Source organism: Canis lupus, chromosome 8, assembly GCF_048164855.1.
Source record: "Canis lupus baileyi chromosome 8, mCanLup2.hap1, whole genome shotgun sequence".
Lineage (NCBI taxonomy): Eukaryota > Metazoa > Chordata > Mammalia > Carnivora > Canidae > Canis > Canis lupus.
The window spans coordinates 66,265,272-66,288,595 of record NC_132845.1 but is presented as its reverse complement, the minus strand read 5'-3'; the positions used below and the strand labels follow the sequence as shown (position 1 = coordinate 66,288,595).

Below are 23,324 nucleotides of genomic sequence, written 5' to 3'. Positions count from 1 at the left end.
TTTCCCACTAACTTTGATGTTCTGTTCTCCCTGGTGTGAGGTCGTATTATCGTGATTTATTCCTTCATCAGACAGCGAAAAAGGAACGCTCGTTCTCTGAGTCTGGGGTGCCCCGCACCTCCCGCCCACCGCACCCGCTCAGGCCCTTGGGGCTGCGGCCGCCTGGCTAAAGAGCCGGACCTGGCCGTCACGTCTGTAGTGGCGCACGCAGGACCACCGGCAGGGCGCTCACCTGGCTGCCAGACCTCGGCGGGGACGTGCTGCGCGGGACTCGGAGCGTCCAGACTCGGGCAGGTCTCCAGGCAACTGCGGGCCCCGCCCCCGCCCAGTCCTTAAAGGGACCGCCGGCTGAGAAGTGGCTGAGCCTCAGGCCTTAGCCCTTCAGATCCATCGGGAAGGCCAGGTGGCAATCTGGAGCTGGACGCACCGGACCCAGGTTTTCCCCAGCTCTGCCAATTGCCGCATGGCCTTGGAGCCTTTATCTTCACCATAACACAAGAATTCAGGCGGTTTTCCATTGCCCTAAACAAATTGCCCCGAAATTAAAAGGCTTAAAGCAACACAAACTTGTTATTTTAGGATTTTAAGTTAGGAGTCCACCTGGGCTGGTTCCTTTGGGCGGCTCTGGAGGAAAACCTATTTCTTTGCCTTTTCCATCCTTTAGAACCGCTTTCCTACATCTTCCGTATCAGCTGAGAAAGGGTCTCCCAACTTCTAAGTCACCAGCTAGATTGGGCCAACCCAGCCAATCCAGGATATTTGCCCCATTTCATGACCCCTCCCTCAACCACATCTTCAGAGCCTCCTCTGGCCATTTAGGTCACATATTTGAGGGTTCTCAGATTAGGACATGGCAGTCTTGGAGGTGGGAGAGGGGTGGTGCCTACTAGACCCTAATTTGCAGAGTTCTCGAAATTATCAAATAAGATCCTGTCCAAGGGCACAGAGGCATACTGCCTGACACCTGACAATAACTCGATTGTCTCCTTACATCTACAGAATTCTAAGTCTGCAAATGGAAGCTGGGAGGGAGGGTGAGCACAGGGCGGTGGTCCACACTGGTCACTGGTCAGACAGCTGTCTGGGTCAACAGAGGGCACTTTGATTTCCGTCTCTGCCCCAGTTCAAATGGGATGAGATTCCATGAAAAACTATTCTGCTCTGTTCAGTACCACTCAGGACCAGTAACAAGTACATCCTGCAATTCACACCTCACAGAAATGAAACAGCAGCATTAAAGTTATGGAAAAAAAAATCAATCTTTTATTTCCCCTTGCCTAGGACAATGCTTTGCCACCCGGGCTGCACTGGGGAACATTTAAAAATAGTGAACCCAGGCCCCACCTGGGCCATTTCCTTCCAGTTGGGCAGGGAATCCCCCTTAGGTTTTGTTTTCTTCTTTTTTTATTTTTTAAATTTGAGTTAGGGTTGAGAACCACTAACCCAAAAGGACCATAATTTTATGAAATTAAACCATTATGAATTTAATCATATTATGGGCTGAAAGCTGCAAACTAAAATAGCCTAGGCCATAGCAGCAGAAGCCTGAGTGACTTTCAAGACGTGCTTCCTATGTTTGTGATGTGTTCTTGCCTGTATATGCACACACACTGAAGTGCAGAACAAAAAACATTGCAAGCAATGCTCCATGTGGTTTGAAGAGGTTCTCAAGATCACTTCTGATGGATCTGGTCTTTTTTTTTTTTTAAACAGCAGGCTAATTTGCAAACAAGTGGCTAGCTTAAACCCTGCTTTTGAAAACAGAAAAATCTGCAATAAAATGTATAGTTCTATAAAATGAGAAATGTTGTCAGTTTTGAGAAATGACATCCAGGTTGGCAATGTGTCTCATGGTTGGCCTTCCGTGGGGACAGTTCCAAGGATGGTCCATCTCGCCCATGTGGGTAATCAACTTCTTCATCTCACTTGTATTAAGAGCAGTTCCAATCATTACCTGATTAGGAGACAATGATTTAAGGCTTTACTGGTTTTGGTTAGAATAGCAATTCTTCAGTAGCATTTTTCTCTGAAACAAAGATGGGCAAGATTACAACTCAGAAACTACGTTCCCTGAAAAATCTTACCCAAGGAATCCTACCTACCCTCTACAATCTCAGGCCCCCACCTTTTTGGAAAATCCAGGGTGTCCGTAGCTCCTGCAGAGCACCACATGTCTGCTAGAGACGCCAACCGAACCTGTCTAGGACCCAACCAGTCTCAGTGGCTCCACTATTGCCTACAACCACTGCCCTGACCTTTCACCTCAGCAACTGCAGGGTCACCAACAGGCCTCCCTGCTGCTCCTTTCCACCTGTTCTCCACTCAGCAGTAGCAATTCCTTTAAAAGGCATGTCAGGGGTGCCTGGGGGCTCAGTCAGTGAAGCGGTGAAGGCTTTGCCTTAAGCTCAGGTCATGATCCCAAGGTCTTGGAATCAAGCCCCAAGTCAGATCCCTGCTCAGCGGGGAGTCTGCCTCTCCCTCTTCCTCTGTCTCACCCCCCTCCCTGCTCATGCTTGCAAACGTATTCTTAAATGAATAAATAAAAATCTTTAAAAAAAACAACAAAACACATGTCAGATCCCATAGATCACGTGGCTCACCTTCTCACCTGGAGAAAAGCCCACGTGCGTCCCCTGATCTGGCCCTCACTGGCCCTAGTGCCTGCACCTACAAGCACACATCCCTCCCTGCCCCACTCCAGGACACTGGCACTCCCTCTTCTCACACAGGTGCACTAAGCAGGTACCTGCCTCAGGAGTTTGGCACTGGCTATGCCCTCTGCCCAGGATACTCTGTTCCCAGATAGTTGCACATCTCACTTCCCCTTCCTTCAGGCTTTTATCCCTGCCTACGCTTGGGAGCACTTCCTGTCTGGTCTTCTGTGGCCCTCACCCTGCTGGTCTCCACAGCACTTATCTCTGACATATACATGGAGATGAGAAGGCTCCACAGGAACAAAGAAACTGACGGCCTTGAGAAACAAGGAGAGACAGTGAGAGACGATAAGCCCAAGCCTCTGGGTCCCTTTCCTTCTTCCAAGCAGGATATGCAGCAGGACTTTGCCACATTGGTGGCAGGTAAGACCAGGAGGTAAGTTAGACCGCAGGTAAGTTAACAGAGAAACAAGACCAGTATCAGCCAGGGGGCCATGCCTGAGTGCCTGGGAGAGGCTACCTCAGTAGGGTATTCCAGGAGAGCCCAAGGACAGGACGGGGCCTGGTATGTGAGGGAGCTACATGAGGCAGCAAATGCAAAGGCTGGAGGAGGGCTGGTGCAGCCGTGGACCTGGAAGTGGCCTGTGTGGCTGGAACTGAAGGAGTGGATGGGCCCCTCAGGGTGCGGCAGAAGGGAGCCACCTTGGCCAGCGACTGTGCTGATGGGAGGACACAGAGAGCCGCAGTACAACGGGCCTGCCAGGGTGTGGAGGGAAGGGGCAACTGGGGGCACCAAAGAGCTGAGTCACGTTCAGACAGGATTCTGAGATGCCTGGCTATTAGCACAGGTCCATCTGCTCTGCCCCGATTCACCATGAGATCTGGGCAGCAGTATTAGGTCTTCATCAGAGAAAGACCTGTGGCTGGCAGTCAGACCCGAGAACCCTGCCTTGAGTAACTTCATGCAATCCCAAGGCTATAAAGTTTTATCTCCAGCACTGACATTTCCCCTGAGCTCTGATTCATTAATCAGACCGTTTTTAAGACACCTTAAGACACCTCCACTTATAGCCTGATGGGACCTCAAACACAGCATGTCTAAAATAGCTTTTAGGCCACCCACACCCCCCCCAAAATGTGAGCAAGCTATTGTTTCCAGAAGGTGGTGCCATCTACCTTCTGGCGCCCCCAGCAACAAAGGCTCCCAGGTTCCCACCAGGATTGTGTGGCCCCGTGTGGGTCACCAGATCAAAACCACTCTGCTGGCATTCTGGCCCTGCTCCAAGTCACGTGGGGAGACTCTGGCTTGGTTCAAACAATCTCCTGGCTTTGCACTCGCTGTTTCTTGTTTGGAGTGTTAGTTCAGATGCACCAGCCTCGGACAGCCCTTCCCTGGCCAACATCTCAACTGCTCGCCCGGGTTTCCATGGCCACTCCCCAGCCCCATGTTTTAACTTCTTTCCCAAACCTATTACTGCTGGAAGTTGTCACTGTTTTTGCTTAGGTCTTTTCCTCCCCACCAAACTGAAAGCTCTGCAAGCACCAAGACCTCATCCTTTTTGTCACCTATGTCCCCAGCACCTGAACGAGGTGGGCCACATAGTCAGGGCTCAGGGAGAATCTGATGAAGGGAGGCCATCCTGGGCGCTCCCAGGGGCCGGGTAGTTCAGATGCACCTAGTTTACTTTGACACCAGGCTGATCACCACCTGCTGCCATCACCTCCAGGACAACCTGAATGGCAGCAGAGCACCAGGGTGCCCTGCCAGGAGCCTGCTGATAGAAGGACTTACAAAGCCCCGTGCAGCAGCAAAGCTCATCTGCCCATGTTACTCCCATAAGGTCCACAGATGAACTATGTGCCTAGATAGCTCACCACTCTGGGATCTGCAAAAGCTCTAACAGAGCCAGCTGCCTGACGGAAGTAGAGAAGGAGCAGTGATTATGGGTCAGAGGTCAGAGATATGGCGGGCTTGTTTAGTGTACAGGGTACAGTGGTGCAGAGGCACGTGTTACATACGATGACCCAGGGCAGGCACAGCCACCACCACCAACAACGCTGCCTGGTTGTGGGCCAGCCTGGGAGCTGCTGCCACCACAAGGCTGAGTAGGGCCTCCAAGTCCCAGCAGATGAACCATCTTTACTTACAGACTTCCGACAGGCTCTGGAGGCAAACATCTGCCTGACCCGGGAAGGACGGCACATAACCCCAGGACTGTCACTCAGCATAAAGATCAGTTCATCGATGTCCTGGGGTCCAAAGGTCCAGTTTTTGCTAGTTGGCAAGGAAATCAACTTAGCTCTTTCAGTGACTGGAGCTAAAAGAATAAAATTGGGAGAAGAATCTGTGATTTGAAGAGCACATTTCACCTGAGTGCTACCTCTAATAATGAACGCCAGAAGAGGGGAAAGAAGCGAAATGCTATTTGGGGGATCCATGTCTGCCTCTGATAAAATACACTGATCTGCAGAACCTCAGGGACTGTTCCAGACACTGACAGGACGCACTCTAAAGTCCTAATAACTCACCTCCTTCGTCGATAACAAAATCAAAGCCATTCTTTCTGAATATTTCCAGGTTTTCTATTAGAATAGCTTCATTGACAGCCGTTAAGTTGAGAGTCTGGGGTCTGAAAGGACAGAGAGAGGAGATTCAAGCCCAATTTCGAAGTCAAACATTTAGCTATAAGGCAGAAGTGAAACTCAACAGTGCATACTTTTCTGAATTCCTTTCAAAAAGCAACACGAGTAGCGATACTTCCTTGAGCTACGTGCCCTTCCTATCACATAACTTCTCAAGAATTCCCCTTTTATCATTTTATTAAAGTTAAAATGCTCACAGAAGTAGCCAACTTTCCCCAATCTGTCACCCCACCACAATGACCCCGTGCTTCTCTGAATCCGCTCCTTAAAGATAAAGGTAGAACATGAAGGTGCTACTTTTCCTTCCTGTGTTACATTACAGCATTTGAAAGCAGATAAAGATGCTGCAACATTTCTCTCTCCATCTGTCCACAATCCATCCACTGTCCTCCCGGATTCACCAAGCACTTAATCGGAGAGACACTGATAAGGGCAGGAGGTAGGATGGTGCACACATACATATGCCCAGTCTCTGCCCTTATGGAGTAAGAGACCAGTGGGGAAGAAGGCCATGGATCCAGCAAACTATAATTACAAAGCGTGCTGCCAATCAGGAGGAAGAGACACCCAGAGCCATAAGAGCACAGAGCAAGTGAGACCAACCTGGAGACAGGGGTCAGGGAAGGTGTCTCTGAGGAAGGAGCCTCTGAGATCTGGGGGTGGGTCGGCAGTTATCAGGTAATGGACAGAGGGGGGAGTGCAGAGACAAACATTCTAGGCAGGGAAAAGTCTGTGCAAAGGCCCAAGGATGGATCACTGATGTTCCCAGAGCAACAAAAAAGATCTACTTCGTTTTCCTTAATGGCCACAGGAAATCATCAGGCCTATCAAGGTTTTGAAAAAGAAAGATGGCCAGTGTGCCTCAAGCACGGAGAACAAGGAGGTGAGGGCATAGGGAGGGCCAGAGCATGCGGGGCCTGGTAGGAAAGGATTGACCTATGCTCTTTAACCTTGAAATATGGTCCATTTGGGACCCCACATGGCCTATGATTACCTGAGCCGACCTGAAAGGCCACAAATGAGACCTTATCTATGCAAAATGGCTAAAAACTAAATGACCTCTATAAAAAGGGCAGGAATGATCCAGTATGATATAGTAGCTTTTTCTTTTTAAGATTTTATTTATTTATTTATTTATTTATATTTATTTATTTATAGAAATCAAAATCCCTCCTTGAGTGGGAGGAGGGGAAAGGAAGAGATTCTTCAAGCAGACCCCCCCACTGAGCACAGAGCCCACCTTGGGGCTCAATCTTACAACCCTGAGATCAAGACTTGAGCCAAAACCAAGAGTCAGACACTTAACCAACTGTGCCACTCAAGTACCCTGATAAAGCAGCTTACTGAATGTCTTTAGTGTTACCACTTTCACCTGCTGAAAATAAATAGAATTCAACCATCCATTGGAAACAGAGTACTCCGTAGACTCAGTGTATTTCCCCAGCTGAGTGACTATTGTAGTAGAACATTTCTACATGCCAGGATCTACTCCTGTTGGGATCTGAGTTTATTTCTCTATGTCACTGAATTTCCCAAATGAAAATCCAGGACCTCTTCTTCTAACTTGGCTTTAAGAAAAGACTTCTGGTTCACATGATACAACCTCCCTCCACCTTATACAGCTGTCAGTGTAAAACAGGCAGATTGGCAAAGTGGAGGAAAAACACCAAATTCTGCAGTGACTAACTGAACTTGGTGACCTAGTCTAGCTGAGGACCAACACACAGGCAGTGCCACCTTCCTGAACACGTAAACCCTATGCGCTATAATAAACTGACACACAACATACCATAAATTGCCCTTCATCAAAAAGATTTTCTGGCCAACCAGAAAAGGTAAAAGACTTGATACTTAACACATTAGCAGGGCACCTGAGTGGCTCAGTAAGTTAAGTATCTGCCTTCAGCTCAGGTCGTGATTCCAGGGTTCTGGGATGGAGTCCCACATCGGGCTCCCTGCTCAGCGAGGAGCCTGCTTCTCCCTCTCTCTCTCCCCCCATTCATATGCATGCTCTTTCTCTCCCCAGTAGATAAATAAAATCTTAAAAAAAAAAAAAAAGAATACATTAGCTATATGAACTTGGGAAAGTTATGTTAACTGCTGTTTACGTGCCTAAGTGAGATCACCTGTGAAGTGCTGACGGGAATAGCAGCTACCTCATAGGTGTGGGAGGATTAAATGAGTTAATGAGTGTAAATGCATTTCTTTTTTTTTTTTTTTTTTTTTTTTTTTAAATTTTTATTTATTTATGATAGTCACAGAGAGAGAGAGAGAGAGAGAGGCAGAGACACAGGCAGAGGGAGAAGCAGGCCCCATGCACCGGGAGCCCGACGTGGGATTCAATCCCGGGTCTCCAGGATCGTGCCCTGGGCCAAAGGCAGGCGCCAAACCGCTGCGCCACCCAGGGATCCCCCGCTGCGCCACCCAGGGATCCCTGTAAATGCATTTCAACAGTACCCGACACATAACAAGCATTCAATAAATGGCAGATGTGGGACGCCTGAGTGGCTCAGCGGTTGAGCATCTGCCTTCGTCTCAGGGCGTGATCCCAGTCCCAGGATCAAGTTCCACACAGGCTCTCTGCAAGGAGCCTGCTTCTCCCTCTGCCTGTGTCTCTGCCTCTCCTTATGTATGTCTCTCATGAATAAATAAATAAAATCTTTAAAAAAAAATAAGTAAATGACAGGTATGACTATTATTATGTAAAAAGTATAAAAATCTGCCGCAGGGATGCTTGTGACTAAAAAAACAGACACATACACATTAAGTTCTTAGGTCTTAAACTTGAGGGGTGAGACTATACTGAGAAATCTGAATGGTAAAGCAAACTCACGCTATGAGCCTCTGGCCTTGGAGGACCGTGTGCTGCTGCAGCATCTCAAAGTTGTACTTCTCATCCGTGGCGTGCTGGTCCACTATGAAGATGTCTGCCTTCAGTTTGGTGATTATAAATCCCAAGTTAAACTGACCAATGATCTCCATTTCTGCGAACATTGTTTTACTGCGTGTAGAAAAGGTTCATTATGAGATATTTTAACTGTGAAAGATTACTTTTCTGATTATGAAACAGACTGTAATAAAAAAATACAAAAACATAGAGAAAGTCCCTAATAATCCCACTTTCTGAAGATAACATTGTTCATTCATTCATCCAGCTCCCCAGACATGGCGTTAGTTACTAATGCTCATTTGCCATACATCCTTCCAGACCTTTGTCTACGCATTGTTTTAAACAAACAAAAATGTAATCCTAATTCTTCATGCTGTTCTACTCCCATCACTTAACAATGCATCTTAGGCGCTCTTTCAGACCCGTGTATACAGATCTTTCATTCTTTTCAATGGCCACGTAGGAACTCACTGTGTGGATGTACCATAACTTGTCTGACAAATTCTGTACTAAAAGACATTTCCATGGTTTCCATTTTGAGTAATACAAACAACACTGCAACAAAAGCTAATGGACATAAATCCACTCTATTCTGGGAGCATTTCTGTGCCATAATCTCTGGATGTAGAATTACGTATGTACATTTTTTTTACTTGGATAGATCTGCAGAAGTATGCCCTCCCAACAGTGTGTAAGACTACCTTTTCACCAATCCTGGGTTATCAATCCTTCTAGATAGATAACTGCTACGCTCACCAACAGGTCCTATGGTGGGTGGCTTCAAAATCTAATTCCACTAGTGATGGTGTGCATCAGTGTAGATGAGAGATTGATACTACCACTGATCTTCACGTGACAAACTGACATTGCCATTCTACACACCACACAACTAAATTTTGTGAAGTGGCCAAGAGGATCAACCCTGTGGCCAGAGGACACGAGACTCTGTCAGAGCTTCCATGGAAGCACCCTGGTTTCCAGACGGTGCCTGGAACGGAGACCTGAGCTAGTCCTTTCTGTAAGTGCTCCGGAGCACCAAGGAAGGTCCCTCCCACACCACAGCAGCCACCTCAGCTCCCAGGGGACTTACTCTGGTTGGTGCTTCACCAGTCAACCACAGGCGATGGTCTAACAGTGATGTCTCTATGTGCCACGGGTTACTGACCTCCATTTCCTGTTGGCAAACTGCTCAGCACTGAGCTCAAGTCCAAGGTAGGATTAAACCAATCCCCAAACCCTGTCTTGAGGGTGTCTCTCCCAGGACCATTCCTGGTAGTAATTCTACATCAGAGTCCAATCAAGACACAAAAACCACACCATTGATTTGGGCAGGGAAAATTCATAACAAAGTATTGGAAACTAGTATAAGGTGATTAATTAGCTAAGAAACACAGGAGTAACAGAGGAGGCAGCTCCTATGTCCAGGGATGAGGGAGCACATCCAGAGAAGTAACTCCTAGAAAAGCACCCATCCCCCCTCCCTGGCTGAGCTTTAGACCTGCAGCCCACTGGGTAAAAATAAGTCTGCTAAGTCGGCTGGAGCAAAGGAGTGAGCAATGCTAGGCCTGCTGCTGGCAACTGGCTTTTAAGAGGAAAAGACAAGGGCAGCCAAGAAGCAAGGGAGAAGCTGGGCCCCCTGTCTTGCAGTGTCCCTCCAGCGCCCCCTACTGACAAAGTCTAGCAGTGCACCAGGAGAAACGCTTACATGGCCCAGCCTCCAGGGTTGCAAAGCAGGGCAAAGTACAGTGGATTTGAACTGACGGGCAACACCTGGCGAAGTGGCACGAATGCCAGATCCCTGCTCTGATTCTGGGCTCTGGCTCTCAGGTGGATTCCCCACGAGAAGAGCCTGTACCCGCCTGAAGACTCAGGAATTCTGTCTGCAGGTGTATCTCCCACCATAAACTAAAAGATAGAGCTTTACAACTTGATATATCTAGTTATGACTCAAAATATAAACACAAAAGCTGGCAAACACGACCACAGTGCTTTTAATTACTGCCTCATCTTTCGCCCCGAGTGGGTCTCAGGAGAAGGCCATCGGCAGAACCATAGCTCAGAACCAAGAGCCGACCAGCAGCTGTGCACTGAAGGCCAAAAGCTGACAGCAGGCCCACTGTGGATCAGGGTTTCTCAGAGTGACCACTTGGGGGGAGGTGGTTACCGATCAAAAATGCAGATTCCTGGGCCCCACACCCACCATCAACCAGATCTATTAAGCAGAATCTCCTGGAGGCTGGCCCTAGGTTCTGCTTTTCGAACAAGCTTCTGCAATAATCTTATGTGACGATAAATTCAAGAACCATGACAACAGGTGATCGATGGATATTTGTTGAATTAAAATCACTATTTTTAGGGGCACTGGGGTGGCTCAGTTGGTTAAGGTCTGCCTTTGGCTCAGGTCATGATCTCAGGATCCTGGGATTGAGCACCGTGTCGGACTCCCTGCTTCTCTGTCTCTGCCCCTCTCTTTGCTTGTGCACATGCTCGCTTGCTCTCTCTCAAATAAAAATCTTTTAAAAAATCACTATTTTTTAAAATTACAACTGATTTCACCCACTGAGAGAGCTAGAGGAGTCCAAGGAGGAAGCATAATTGGTTTTCATTTGGAGCACCTTACAGGTCTTTCCTCATCAAGCACCTGTTCCATGATTGTGTGTGATTGGGGAGCCTGGCTCACCACTACATTCCTCAGAGTTCACAGGCCCCAGATCCCACCTCCATTAATCACACACACTTTAAAGGAATTACTTCCCGAAAACCCTTCTCAGTATAAGTTAGGCATGGATATCAAGGGAAATATATAATGCTTGCTATTGGAGAATTCATAGTCCAAGTTAAGCAAAGTCTGTGTGGTCCAGACTAAAAATGCCACAAAATTTCCATGTAATTACTGAGTTGGACTATGTACAGGACACAGTACTTTTTAGTACCTGCCCAGGCAAATCGTACATGATGTTTAAAAAGATGAAAGTTACATATTTCAAGAGGAGTCATCATTTTTAGAAGTCACCACATTGTATGCAATTAATGTCAACAAAGTGGTGACCAGTATTTTCTATTGTCAGTATTATTAATAGTTTTCTTTAAATTGACTCCCTTCATTACTTAGCCCTACACTATGTAATCTTCCGGAATCCACAGGCTTGATAATGCATTATAATTTTTGCTAATAAATCAATAACAGGAAAGAGCAATGTCTCCCACAACCACCATGAATTCAGCGCAGGAAGGAGGTGCTGTGAGCTGGAAACCTTTAACAAAGAAGTGAGGTCAGGGTCAAGGAGGTGATTAACGTGGACCAGTAGCAAAGAGGTGCTAAGAAAATCTAAGGAAATAATGCTTGAAAGGTTTCATAAAGACCGCTTTAAAGAAAATCAATTTGTCGCATGTGAGAGGCAATGAGAAGAAGGTGGTGAATGGAAAGAGCACCAAGGACGCACCAGTGAGGTTAATTAATGACAAAGCCGTGGAGAGATGGGCTCCAAAATGAGAATCTTTGAGAAGGAGCACTGAGAGGGCAGAGAGAAAGGGGCCTGGGAGAGGAAGAGAGAGGAGCTCAGGTGAGTTTGACATTGGGGTGCCCCATGCCGGCAGTGGAGGGAAGGCCCCCAGGTAGGTCCATCCATCTGTCCAGCAGCTAGAGGATGGGACACTGGAACCAAGGAGGGGCCACAGCTGCACTCTGAGCCAGAAGAGGGGAGGCGCAGGACAGAGGACACCCCCAAGAGCAAAAGTAGAGGCTGGAAGGATCAGCCTTGCTCCCTGGCCATGGCTCTCCGACACGAACACAAACAGTTCTGAGAAAGATCTTTACCTTATCTCCTTTCTTAGTTCATCTTCCGCAGCCTGGTTTTCTCCAGGGCAAATCTTGGCCCTGAACTTCCTACAGTTCTGCTCGCCTTCTCTTTGCTGTCCCTGCTGCCTCAACTGCTTTATCTGTTTAGCTAGGGAGCGCATAGAAAAGGCAAGGGGCACTACTTTCTTATTGATCTTAACAGCCACATCAACCTGAGACGCTGGCGTGTTCCGAGTCTTCACCAGCCCTGGGTGGGCATCAGAATTTAGAGGCGCTCCATCTTTTTTAAAACGCTTTGTGTTTGAGAAGGACATGTCTGCAGGCTGAGGCGAGATTCGACATGTCTGGCCACTGTTCTCATGGTCGAGCTGGCCTCCGGCATCAGCAGGGTGATGGTCGATCTCAGGTGACTCTGCACTTCCTTGTGAAAGCGTGTCCTCAGGGGCGCAAGCAGCAGACACCCCGCCAGAGTGACTGCCCGCTTCTGGGGCGCTCAGCCCTTCCCCCAGGCCACCTGACAGGTGGCTGGGCCCGGATTCCTGTTCTATGTCCACCCTGTTACTGCGGCCACAGGGGCCCTCATCCAAATGTCTCACCACCTCCTGAGGACCACATGAGTTGGTGTCAGGGACGGGCCTCGGGGTGCAGGGGGAGTGCAAAGCGCCAGGCAACTGTATGTGCCTTTTCTGTCTTGGGGAGATCTGCCTTGATTCAGGGGTCTGGGGGCCCCGAGACCTGTTCTCTGTTGTGTGCCGAAGAGAAAAGTTCTCTCTCAGTCTGGAGATGGTCACAGCCCTTTTCTCTTCTCCTTCGGTCCTGAACAAAGCAGGACTATCCTGTTTTTCTGCCAGGGGCTTGTCCATTTCTGCCTGATGCGTTTTTATTACATGACCTGCGTAGATACAAACAGAAGAGTATCAGGGGCTGCATGGAAATGGAATCAGAGGCTATTTCCACTGGAGCAGGCACTGCACAGAGGCACAGATCAAAAAGACGAAGATGGTTCCACGTTCGATGTAAAGGACATATGACTCAAAACCACAGTATCGATGCTACTAGATACCAGCATGGGTAAAAATTTAAGAAACAACACAAGTTCCCAGGGACTAGGATCAAAAGGAAGGTTTAAACACCGCTGGTGTTTAACCAGTGCCTGAATGGTTCAGCGGTTAAGCATTTGCCTTCAGCTCGGGTGTGATCCCAGGTCCGGGATCAAGTCTCACATCAGGCTCCCCAAGAGGAGCCTGCTTATATCTCTGCCTCTCTCTGTGTCTCTCATGAATAAATAAACAAAATCTTTAAGAAATATAAAAATAGGGACACCTGGGTGGCTCAGAGGTTGAATGGCTGCCTTTGGCTCAGGGTGCAATCCGAGTCCCAGGATCAAGTCCCGCATCAGGCTACCCTCATGGAGCCTGCTTCTCACTCTGCCTGTGTCTCTGCCTGTCTCTCTCTCTCTCTCTCTGTGTCTGTCATGAATAAATAAAATCTTAAAAAAATAAATAATAAATAATAAATAAATAATAATAAAATAAATAAATAAAATAAATACCGCTGGTGGTAGTGCCATGGGTACAATTGCTTTGGAAAACCCACTGGGAAGAGCTCCTGAATCTAAACACGATGCAGGCCTGAGACCTGGCACTCCTGTCAGAAAGGGCACCCAAACCCACCAAAGCCACAGACAGGTGTCCATGGCTGTTCTAATCACGACAGCCCAATCTCAGAAGCAACCCAACTGTCCACAGATTGTGGCATTTAAATACAAGGGAATGCTGCTCAGGAAGGAAGGAAGGCATCAGCTGCTCCACGTGATGTGGATGAGCCTCACAAGATACTGAAAGAAACAAATCCAAAAGAGCCTACATACTAGATGGCTTCAAGTTAAAAGCAGATAAAAAGAACCTGTGGTTTCAGAAGTCAGGAGGGGATCCCTGAGTGGCTCAGCGTTTTAGCCCCTGCCTTCGGCCCAGGGCGTGGTCCTGGAGTTCCGGGATCAAGTCCTACATTGGGCTCCCTGCAGGGAGCCTGCTTCTCCCTATGCCTGTGTCTCTGCAACCCCACCCGGCTCTCATAAATAAATAATAAAATCTTAAAAAAAAAAAAAGTCAGGAAAATGGTCACCACCAGGGGGCAGTGTAAGGAAAGGGGTACCAGGCTGGTTTATGGGCGCTACGTCTTGACCTTAGGGCTCATACATTCGTGTTAATTTCTGAATTCAGTAAAATGGCTGAAAGGGGGCCTTAGTTACAACACTGTGTGCTTCAGGATGCCCTGATATTTTGAGTAGATTCTCTTTATAGGGTGGCCTCTGGCAAAGTATCTGTGAGTGGGCTCAGAGATGCCACCCTGGCCCACTTCGACGAAGATGTGGATGACTCACCACCCTCCACCCCATCTCCACGCACATCCATATCGCCCCATGCCAAGAGCAAGCAAGGCTGACAGGGGTTCACCGTGTCCAAACCAAAGTTCCAGCACTATCAGAGCTTCCGTGCTCCTGCCCCACCCCACCCCTCTGGAGCTTCACCTCCACCTTATTCCCAGATTATCAGAATGAGAGCCTGCCCCCATCTTCCAAATCCACCTCTCCTCACCCCTGCCGTGATAGGGAATGCCAGGATGGAGCTGCTCTGTATCCCTGCCCTCCCTTAAACTCCTAACTTACAGCTTCTCCTCTATCTTCAGTTTATAAAGCCTCATCCCCAAACCATCTCCTCTCACTGGGAGCAATATGCATTTGTCAACTTAGCTTCCCACCAAACTCTAGTTCAGCTCCCTCAACAGCTCTGGTCTTAGCTCTTGGAGGACACAATGATGGGCACCCACCACCCGCCTCCCTGCACATACAGACATGGAGATTGGGCGGGTTGGCCCACAGAAGACAGTATGAACCCTAAGGAGCAGATGTGGGCAACAGGGGAGGTAATGGCCAACTCTTCCCTCTGCCACGGAAGACAGCTGGAGCTCAACCCTGGTCCTCCTCCCGGATGCCCCAGCTGTACTTGGTTTGGATAAAAAAGAACCTGAGTGGCTCAGTGGCTGAGCATCTGCCTTTGGCTCAGGTTGTGATCCTGAGGTCCTAGGATTGAGTCCCGGATTGGGCTCCCTGTGGGGAGTCTGCTTCTCCCTCTACCTGTGTCTCTGCCCCTCTCTCTGTGTCTCTCATGAATAAATAAATCTTAAAAAAAAAAAAAAGAATTAAACTACATAAACAACTGATCACGTGTGACCAGGCAGTAAAATAATGACTGTGCGTATTATTATTACAGATGCTGGCAATGCTCATTCCAACATGCCACCCAGTGAAGATGGCACAGGGGTAATGTGGGAAATGGCACAATGAAGGCCTCAGAAATTTCCCACTCCATCAAAGAAATGGGAAAACAGGCAAAAGTGGTCAGAAGTGACTTTCTCAGAACTCTGGAAATGAACAAAAGGCTTGTAGCAATCAGCAGTGTTTATTAAAGAAAAACGGTTGAGTCTCGATAAGAACACATTCCTGTATGTGCCAAACACGCCTGTCAATCCTCTCGTTAATCAGACTTCCTTACATCTGCAGCTCTACACTATTGAGTGTGACCCATCCTGCCTAAAAGAAGAGGATTAGGGGATCCCTGGGTGGCTCAGCAGTTTGGCGCCTGCCTTTGGCCCAGGGCGCAATCCTGGAGTCCCGGGATCGAGTCCTGCGTCAGGCTCCCTGCGTCGGGCTCCCTGCTTCTCCCCCTGTCTGTGTCTCTGCCTCTCTCTCTCTCTCTCTCTCTGCGTCGGGCTCCCTGCTTCTCCCCCTGTCTGGGTCTCTGCCTCTCTCTCTCTCTCTCTCTCTATCATAAATAAATAAATAAATAAATAAATCTTTAAAAAATTAAATAAAATAAAAAAATAAAATAAAAAAATAAAAGAAGAGGATTGGCACATTACATTTTGTTCCATGTAAAAAAAAAACTTGACTTCATGGGATGCTTGAGTAGCTCAGTCTATTAAGCGTCTGCCTTCAGCTCAGGTCAAGATCTCCGGGTCCTGGGATCAAGTCTCACATCAGGCTCCCTGCTCAGGGGGGAATCAGCTTGTCCCTTTCTCTTTGTCCCTCTCCTAGCTCCTGCTCTCTCAATAAATAAAATCTTAAAAAACAAAAATTTACCTCAGAAAAAAATAAGGAAAAGTATCACAATAGCTGTGAGTTTTAGAAGCTGTCCATACATTGTATTTTTCTTACCTTCAATATCCAACAATGGTTGCTGAGAGACAGTGAGTTTGTTGACGTTGCTATCAAACATTGCTATCAAAGACGTCTTTAAAACTGCCAACAAAAGCTTCTCCTCTTGTAGTAAAATTTGCCTTTTATCTGGGGTAACATTGATATCAATACATTCTAAGACAAAAAAAGAAAAAGGATAGTCCTTATGTTTAAAATCACCTTCAATAATAGAAATTACCCCATCTTACTCACTTGCAGTTACCAAAGTACTATTAAAAACATTGCAGGGGCCAGGTTAATATTTATAAACTAAAACATTAGCTCTTTCAAAGAAATAAGAAAAAGATGGACGATTTATTAAATGGACAGGATATGCAAGTATTTGGATAATTAGCAAAAAAAAAAAAAGAAGCAAATAAACACATGAAAACATATGATAGAAAACTGCAAGGTGAAAAAAAAGTCCTCCTATCATGCACTGAATTTAATTAAAAATGATACTAGCCAGTATACCACTAGTAGATGTATGAATTAGTATAGCATGATCATAGTCATGGACATAGTAATTCTAGTTCTAGAAATGTATCTTAAAGGAATAACCAAAATATAGATAACAATTTAATTATAAGGATAGTATTTAAATTTCCAAAAACTGAAGACAGCTTAAATTAAGGCTAAGAATTTAAAAAGCTTAAGCTATGAGGCACCTGGGTGGCTCAATTGATTAGGTGTCTGACTCCTGGATTTGGCTCAGGATATGATCTCAGGGTTATGGGACTGAACCCTGCATCAGGCTCTATGCTCAGTGGGAGTCTGCTTGGATATTCTCTGCCTCTGCCCCTCCCTACCCCACCTGCATATGTGTGCTCTCTCTCTCTCAAATAAGTCTTTAAAAAAAAAAAAAAGTTGGGCAGCCCGGGTGGCTCAGAGGTTTAGCGCTGCCTTCAGCCCAGGGAGTGATCCTGGAGTCCCGGGATCAAGTCCCACATCAGGCTCCCTGCATGGAGCCTGCTTCTCCCTCTGCCTGTGTCTCTGCCTCTCTCTCTCTCCTCTCTGTGTATTCTCATGGAAAAAGAAATAAAATCTTAAAAAAAAAAAAGTTGAAGATACATCTGTATGTTGAAATATAAGAAATACTGCTATTTAAATGTTTCTCCGTAATTTTTTTAAAGATTTATTTATTTATTCATGAGAGACACAGACTGAGAGAGAGAAGCAGAGACACAGGCAGAGGGAGAAGCAGGCTCCTCACAGGGAGCCCGATGCAGGACTTGATCCCGGATCCCAGGATCATGACCTGAGCCAAAGGCAGATGCTCAACCACTGAGCCACCCAGGCGTCCCTGTTTGAGTAATTTTTAATGACATAGGGGATCCCTGGGTGGCTCAGCGGTTTCGCGCCTGCCTTTGGCCCAGGGCGCGATCCTGGAGTCCCGGGAGATTGAGTCCCGGAGTCCGGCATGGAGCCTGTTTCTCCCTCAGCCTGTGTCTCTGCCTCTCTCTCTCTCTCTATGTCTATCATAAATAAATAAAAATAAATCTAAAAAAAAAAATTTAATGACATAGTAAAAAAAAAAAAATTCATATAAAAGGATAAAGAGCTTGATACAAACTTACTCAAAATTATTTTCTCCCTGCAAAGAATATGAGCAGGTACATATATCGTTATCTATTTTTATAAAGTGTGCACATATTTCTAAGTGCCTAGAAAAAAATATTTTTTTAAAGTGTACACATATTTCTAAGTGCCTAGAAAAAAAATTCTAGGTAACAATAAGCCAGAATTTCCCCAATCATAACAAAAACATGCGTTATTTTTAAAAGGAGGGAGAACATTTAGTTTGCTTTCTACTTTGGATGCCAGGAAAAAGTCACATTTTTCTGATAATACAATAACCTGGTCTCAAGTAGAAAAGGCTGCATAAAAAGTAAGTCTATGAAATAAAATTAAAAGTCTATAAGAAAAAAAAAACATTAACTGTTGCTACAAAAGTCTCTTTCCAGTCATATCAGGGCTTTATAATTTCATTTTACTCTTTTAGGGGTAAGTCACTAATGTGACAGAGAGTTCAGTGGAACTTACCTGAATCAACAGAAATGTTAAGAACAATAAATGGATACTGATGTCGATTATACATGTGATAGACCTCATTCACGAGTCTGGAGACCTAAGTACAAAACAAAGATCAAAAAAGAACCTGTAAAAAAAAAAAAAAAAAAAAGAACCTGTCCCCCAATAAGCTGTTCCAACTAGAAGGATGTATTTGAACAGCTTTATCGAGGGGGGCCTGCCATAAACTATGCATATTCAAAGTATACAGTTTGATAAGTTCACTATCAAGGCCAGTAGGATTACAATCAAGATCATCAATGTATCGATTGCCCAAAGAAGTTTTCTCATGTGCCTTTAAGGAATAGTTTTAATTATCAACCCTTAAAAGTGAATCTTTTTCCAATCCAAAGATGCTTTTGAAGAATTATCAAAAGATGCAGGGGCAGTCCATTTATTTATTTCTTGGTTATGTTATTTGACCCTGGTGTCATTAACATACTGTAGGTGCACCTGAAATGATCATTAAACACACACTAATGCACACAGAAATGTATTTATATGACTTCCTAAAGTGATTATTAAACGGGGTCAAAGATAAACTATAAAATCATACCATCTACAATCCAGTGGAAAATGCAGAGGTTGAACATCTGACAGATGAAAGTCATTTTAAAATATCACCTGAAAACAACCTGTGACATTGTACCAATGTAGCTGAAGAAGCAAAATCAAAACTAAACCATTAACACCTAGATAACTCCATTAGGACAACCAGAGGCAGAAGATACCATGGCCCTTATTTTCCTGGAAAATGGACAAAAGAAGAAAATACGAAGCATATCCAAACATGTCACTCTAGACTGAAGAGTCTAGAAGATGGTAAATGTTTTGATATGTTTGCTTTCTACAAACAGTGATAATTTCTATGGTGATAAATACGTTGGATATCAATGTGTGTATACACATGCATCACTGAAACAACCATGTAATGGGATTCTTTAAATGGCTGAAGTAAGATAATTCCTTAAAGCCAGGTTTCTGTGTCAAAGTCCTACGTTCCATGTAAATTGTCATGAGACCTTATTAGATAAATGAATAAGATTAAAAGTTAAAGGCAAAAAAGAAAAAAATGAATAAAAAAAAATCTTTAGATACCTTTGCTGGGTCACAAGGCCGCCGATTGATGAAGAAAAACTGTCTGTCTGTTGAACTTCTTCCAACACCATGAGCACAGTGAGAGATGAAGCCCGAGATGCTGTCCCATGTTCACAGGGTAAGGGCAGGATTCCAGAATGAAAGGAGTTAGTAACACATCAGAAAATACGTTCTCAAAGTAAAAACAAAATAAAAACAGAATTCCTAGTCATGTGCTAAGTATTTTTTTTCTTTTTTTCTTTTTTTTAATTTATGATAATCACACACACATAGAGAGAGAGAGAGAGAGGCAGAGACATAGGCAGAGGGAGAAGCAGGCTCCATGCACTGGGAGCCCGACGTGGGATTCGATCCTAGGTCTCCAGGATGGCGCCCTGGGCCAAAGGCAGGCGCCAAACCACTGCGCCATCCAGGGATCCCCATGTGCTAAGTATTAACATGTCAGTTAATGTGTATCTGTATTCCATTCTGATAAATCACAAAAACATGGACCTTCCAGAATGTTCTACAGCTCCTGCAAATCCAGCACCGGCAACGCAGTGGGTTGAAAAGGGATTTGCTTCAGCTCTCCTCTCACACTTGTCCTATTAAATTCTTGGCCTCCACGCAAGGAGTGACTTTCATCTCAGACTCACATTCTGGAATCTTCAAGCTAACCATACTGGTTGTCCAGGGAGTCCAACGACTTGTATTCACAATTTCTGCCCACATTCCTTGCCCTTTTAAAATCTGCTATCAGCAAGCTCCTGCCTACTAAAGTGTTGTGAAAGTGCTTACTCTACCTGTAAACTACCTCAGGGATATGCACACTTCTGTAAGAACAGTATGTTAATGTAAAGAAATGTGTCTTCAGGCATAAAAGCCAAAGGCAAGTGCAGGGACAATGAGCAACATGGGCTGTCCCAGGGCCAATCCCAAGTAGGGAAAACTGCCAATTTTTCTTACAGTAATGATGCTGGACAAGATGCTGGGTAAGGCATAAATTAAAGAGCACAGCCTCTATTACACTCTGCTGAATCCTCATAAAGCGCAACATACACATAAATTAAAAGTTATTCTAATTGGTTACTAAACAAGGTCTTTACTACAAAGGCAAATTCAATAGGAAACTCCCTACAATGCACCAAGGACCCAAAATATTGAATGAACTAATTAACAGACCCCTTTACAGAAGTCCTCTTTCTGGGACACCTGGGTGGCTCAGTCAGTTGAGCATCTGCCTTCAGCTTAGGTCACGATCCTGGGGTCCTGGGATCGAGTCCTGCATCGGGTTCCCTGCTCAGTGGGGAGTCTACTTCTCACTTTCTATCCCATTCATGCTCTCTCTCTCAAATAAAATCTTAAAAAAAAAATCCTCCTTCTCAGCAGTAATAATGCCTACAATTTTATAATGAATGTAAACTATAAGCCTTGGGTCGCCTCACTGGCTCAGTAGGCAGAGCATGTGTTTCTTGATCTTGGGGTTTTCAGTTTGAGCTGCCATGCAGTGTAGACTTGACTTAAAAAAAAAAACTAAATAAATCTAAAATTTTTTTAAATTTAAAAATTAAAAAAAAAATTAAGCCTTAAAATCATTATCTTTAAAAACAAAAAAAGTTTGATTGCTATTTTCTGTCAATCCCCTCCACCCCCAGGCAGTAAGGTAGTAATTGACTCACTGAAACCGTGAATGCAGAACATCAGCACGGTTCAACCCATACTCTTCACAAACGGAGTCACTAGGGGGCAGCTGAACAAAAGGAATGAGGCTTTGCAGCTGAAAGAAACAAGATGTAGTTAATTCCTAACACAAACAGGATGAACCTAACTTCAGAAAGGAAGATATAGAATGAGGGTTTGGTGTGTTTTTTTTAACCTGGTCAGGCTACTCACATTAAGAGCACAAAGAATCTCTAACAGCTCCATCTGGTAGTAAGAATAATTGTGATTTTTTTATTAGAGAGATGAACGGCTTGAGCTTGTACTTATTCATAACCAATACACTGCCCACAACATACTTTTTCAGATAGAGTAAAAGGAGTGTTTTCTTCTCTGGAAGAATAAAATAAAAAAATCCTTCAGCTCTCAACATTAATTTTTGTGATAAGTACCTAACTCAAAAATCAATTACTGGGGGCACCTAGCTGGCTCTGTCCATAGAGCATGCGACTCTTGATCTCGGGCATGTAAGTTCGAGCCTCATGTTGGGAGTAGAGCTTACTTAAAAATAAAAATCTTTAAAAAAAAGAAAATCGATCACTGGGTTTTATTCTCTATTCTTTGGAAAGGACAATGGAAACCTGCCCTAATAACTAGAGCTATAATAAAATGTTTCTTAAATAATGGGCTACCACTACCTGTTTCTGCCCAAACACCGATCCAATATTTTCCTTTACGCTGGAGCTTCCACTTGTGCATACCACCAGCTGCCGTCTTCCTTGTCCAACCTGATTGCTGCAACTGATACGGATGCCCACTGAAATGATGCAGTATGCATGTAAGACCTGGACCATTTTGGCATACTCCTGCATAAAAAACACAAATGTGAGACTCAGTATTACTTTAAACCTAAAAGAATCAAAAAAAATTTTTAAAGATATTTATTTGAGAAAGAGAGCGAGAGAGCACATAAGCAGGGAGGAGAGGGAGAAGCAGACTCCCGGATGAGCAGGGAGCCCAACTTGGGGCTCGATCCCAGGACCCTGAGATCAGGACCAGAGCCAAAGGCAGACACTTAACTGACTGAGTCACCTAGCTGCCCTTTTTAAAAAGATATTTTATTTACTTATAATCCTACAAGAATTACATGATTCAAGTTAAAACATCCAATTCAATGTTCTCATATCAGCACACGAATAAGGCCAATTGCTCCTGACAGAATGAGCCATATGCCTCTGTACTGGGTAAAAGAACTCACAGGCTTAGTTAGGTTCCTAGCCACACTTCTCTTGTGTCCACATGCACTGCTAGAATTTTATTTTTATTTATTTTTATTTTTAGAGAGAGAGAGCATGAGTGGGGGGCAGGGGAGGGAGAGAGGAAGGAGTAGATGGAAAGGGAGAAAGAATCTCAAGACTCCTCACTGACCATGGAGCCTGACCCTGGGCTGGATCCCACGACCCTGAGATCATGACCTGAGCTGAAATCAAGAGTCAGACATTCAATTAACAGAGCCACCCAGGTAATCCACGCCTGCTACTGTAAAAATCAAAAAGTGCATTCCCTTAGACTTTATAATCCTTCCTCTAGAAATTTATCCTTACAGAAAGACTGGCACAATCAAAGACATATTACAAAAATGTTCACTGGAACAATCTGTAATTGTGGAAAATTAAAAAGCACCTAAGCTACCATCAACAAGGAACTAATTATGGGATATCTATATCATAGTAGAATGATAAAGAATAAAGTAATGAGTCAGCCAAAAAAGATACCTATGATTTATAATATCCTTTTTTAAAAATATTTTATTTATTTATTCATGAGAGACACACAGAGAGAGTCGGAGAAACAGGCTCCAAGCAGGGAGTCGGATGTGGGACTTGATCCCAGGTCTCCAGGATCAGGCCCTGGGCTGAAGGGGGCGCTAAACCGTTGACCCACCCAGGCTGCCCGATTTATAATATCCTAATTGGTTTTTTTTTTTAAGATTTTATTTATTTATTCATGAGAGACACACATAGAGAGAGACAGAGACATAGGCAGAGGGAGAAGCAGGCTCCATGCAAGAAGCCCAATGTGGGACTCGATCCCAGGACTCCGGGATCATGCCCTAAGCTAAAGGCAGAGGCTCAACCACTGAGCCACCCAGGCGTCCCTATGATCCTAATTGTTAAAGAAAAATATCAAAACATATACATAAAGATTCTATATATCTGTATACAGGTTTGGATATACACCAAACTCTGGGAAGACAGCAGAGCCAAGATCAACCTTCTACCACATATAATTCTA

At 45.1% G+C, this 23,324-nt stretch overlaps 2 protein-coding genes across 6 annotated transcripts in view; both read right to left on the bottom strand.

Annotated features, from left to right (window-relative positions):
* The window catches only part of RSPH10B (radial spoke head 10 homolog B), a 58,832-nt gene extending 57,732 nt beyond the window's left edge, over positions 1 to 1,100 (bottom strand). For all 3 annotated transcript variants that reach the window (XM_072836971.1, XM_072836972.1, XM_072836974.1), the window contains exon 1: positions 233 to 1,100. The gene's annotated coding sequence lies outside the window, so the exon portion shown is untranslated. The remainder of the gene's footprint in view (positions 1 to 232) is intronic.
* Positions 1,101 to 1,240: 140 nt separating this feature from the next.
* Positions 1,241 to 23,324, bottom strand: part of PMS2 (PMS1 homolog 2, mismatch repair system component) — a 28,200-nt gene continuing 6,116 nt past the window's right edge. For 2 of the 3 annotated variants that reach the window (XM_072836968.1, XM_072836969.1), the window contains exons 6-15: positions 21,728 to 21,895; positions 21,050 to 21,147; positions 19,392 to 19,491; positions 18,267 to 18,351; positions 16,203 to 16,358; positions 12,005 to 12,878; positions 8,131 to 8,298; positions 5,184 to 5,284; positions 4,803 to 4,972; positions 1,241 to 1,954 (exon numbers count right to left, since the gene is read on the bottom strand). In XM_072836968.1, the coding sequence (XP_072693069.1) occupies positions 1,811 to 1,954; positions 4,803 to 4,972; positions 5,184 to 5,284; positions 8,131 to 8,298; positions 12,005 to 12,878; positions 16,203 to 16,358; positions 18,267 to 18,351; positions 19,392 to 19,491; positions 21,050 to 21,147; positions 21,728 to 21,895 (2,064 nt within the window). In that variant the 3' untranslated portion in view covers positions 1,241 to 1,810. Of the gene's footprint in view, positions 1,955 to 4,802; positions 4,973 to 5,183; positions 5,285 to 8,130; positions 8,299 to 12,004; positions 12,879 to 16,202; positions 16,359 to 18,266; positions 18,352 to 19,391; positions 19,492 to 21,049; positions 21,148 to 21,263; positions 21,417 to 21,727; positions 21,896 to 23,324 lie in introns of those variants that run through there. The other variant, XM_072836970.1, reaches the window with a different exon arrangement.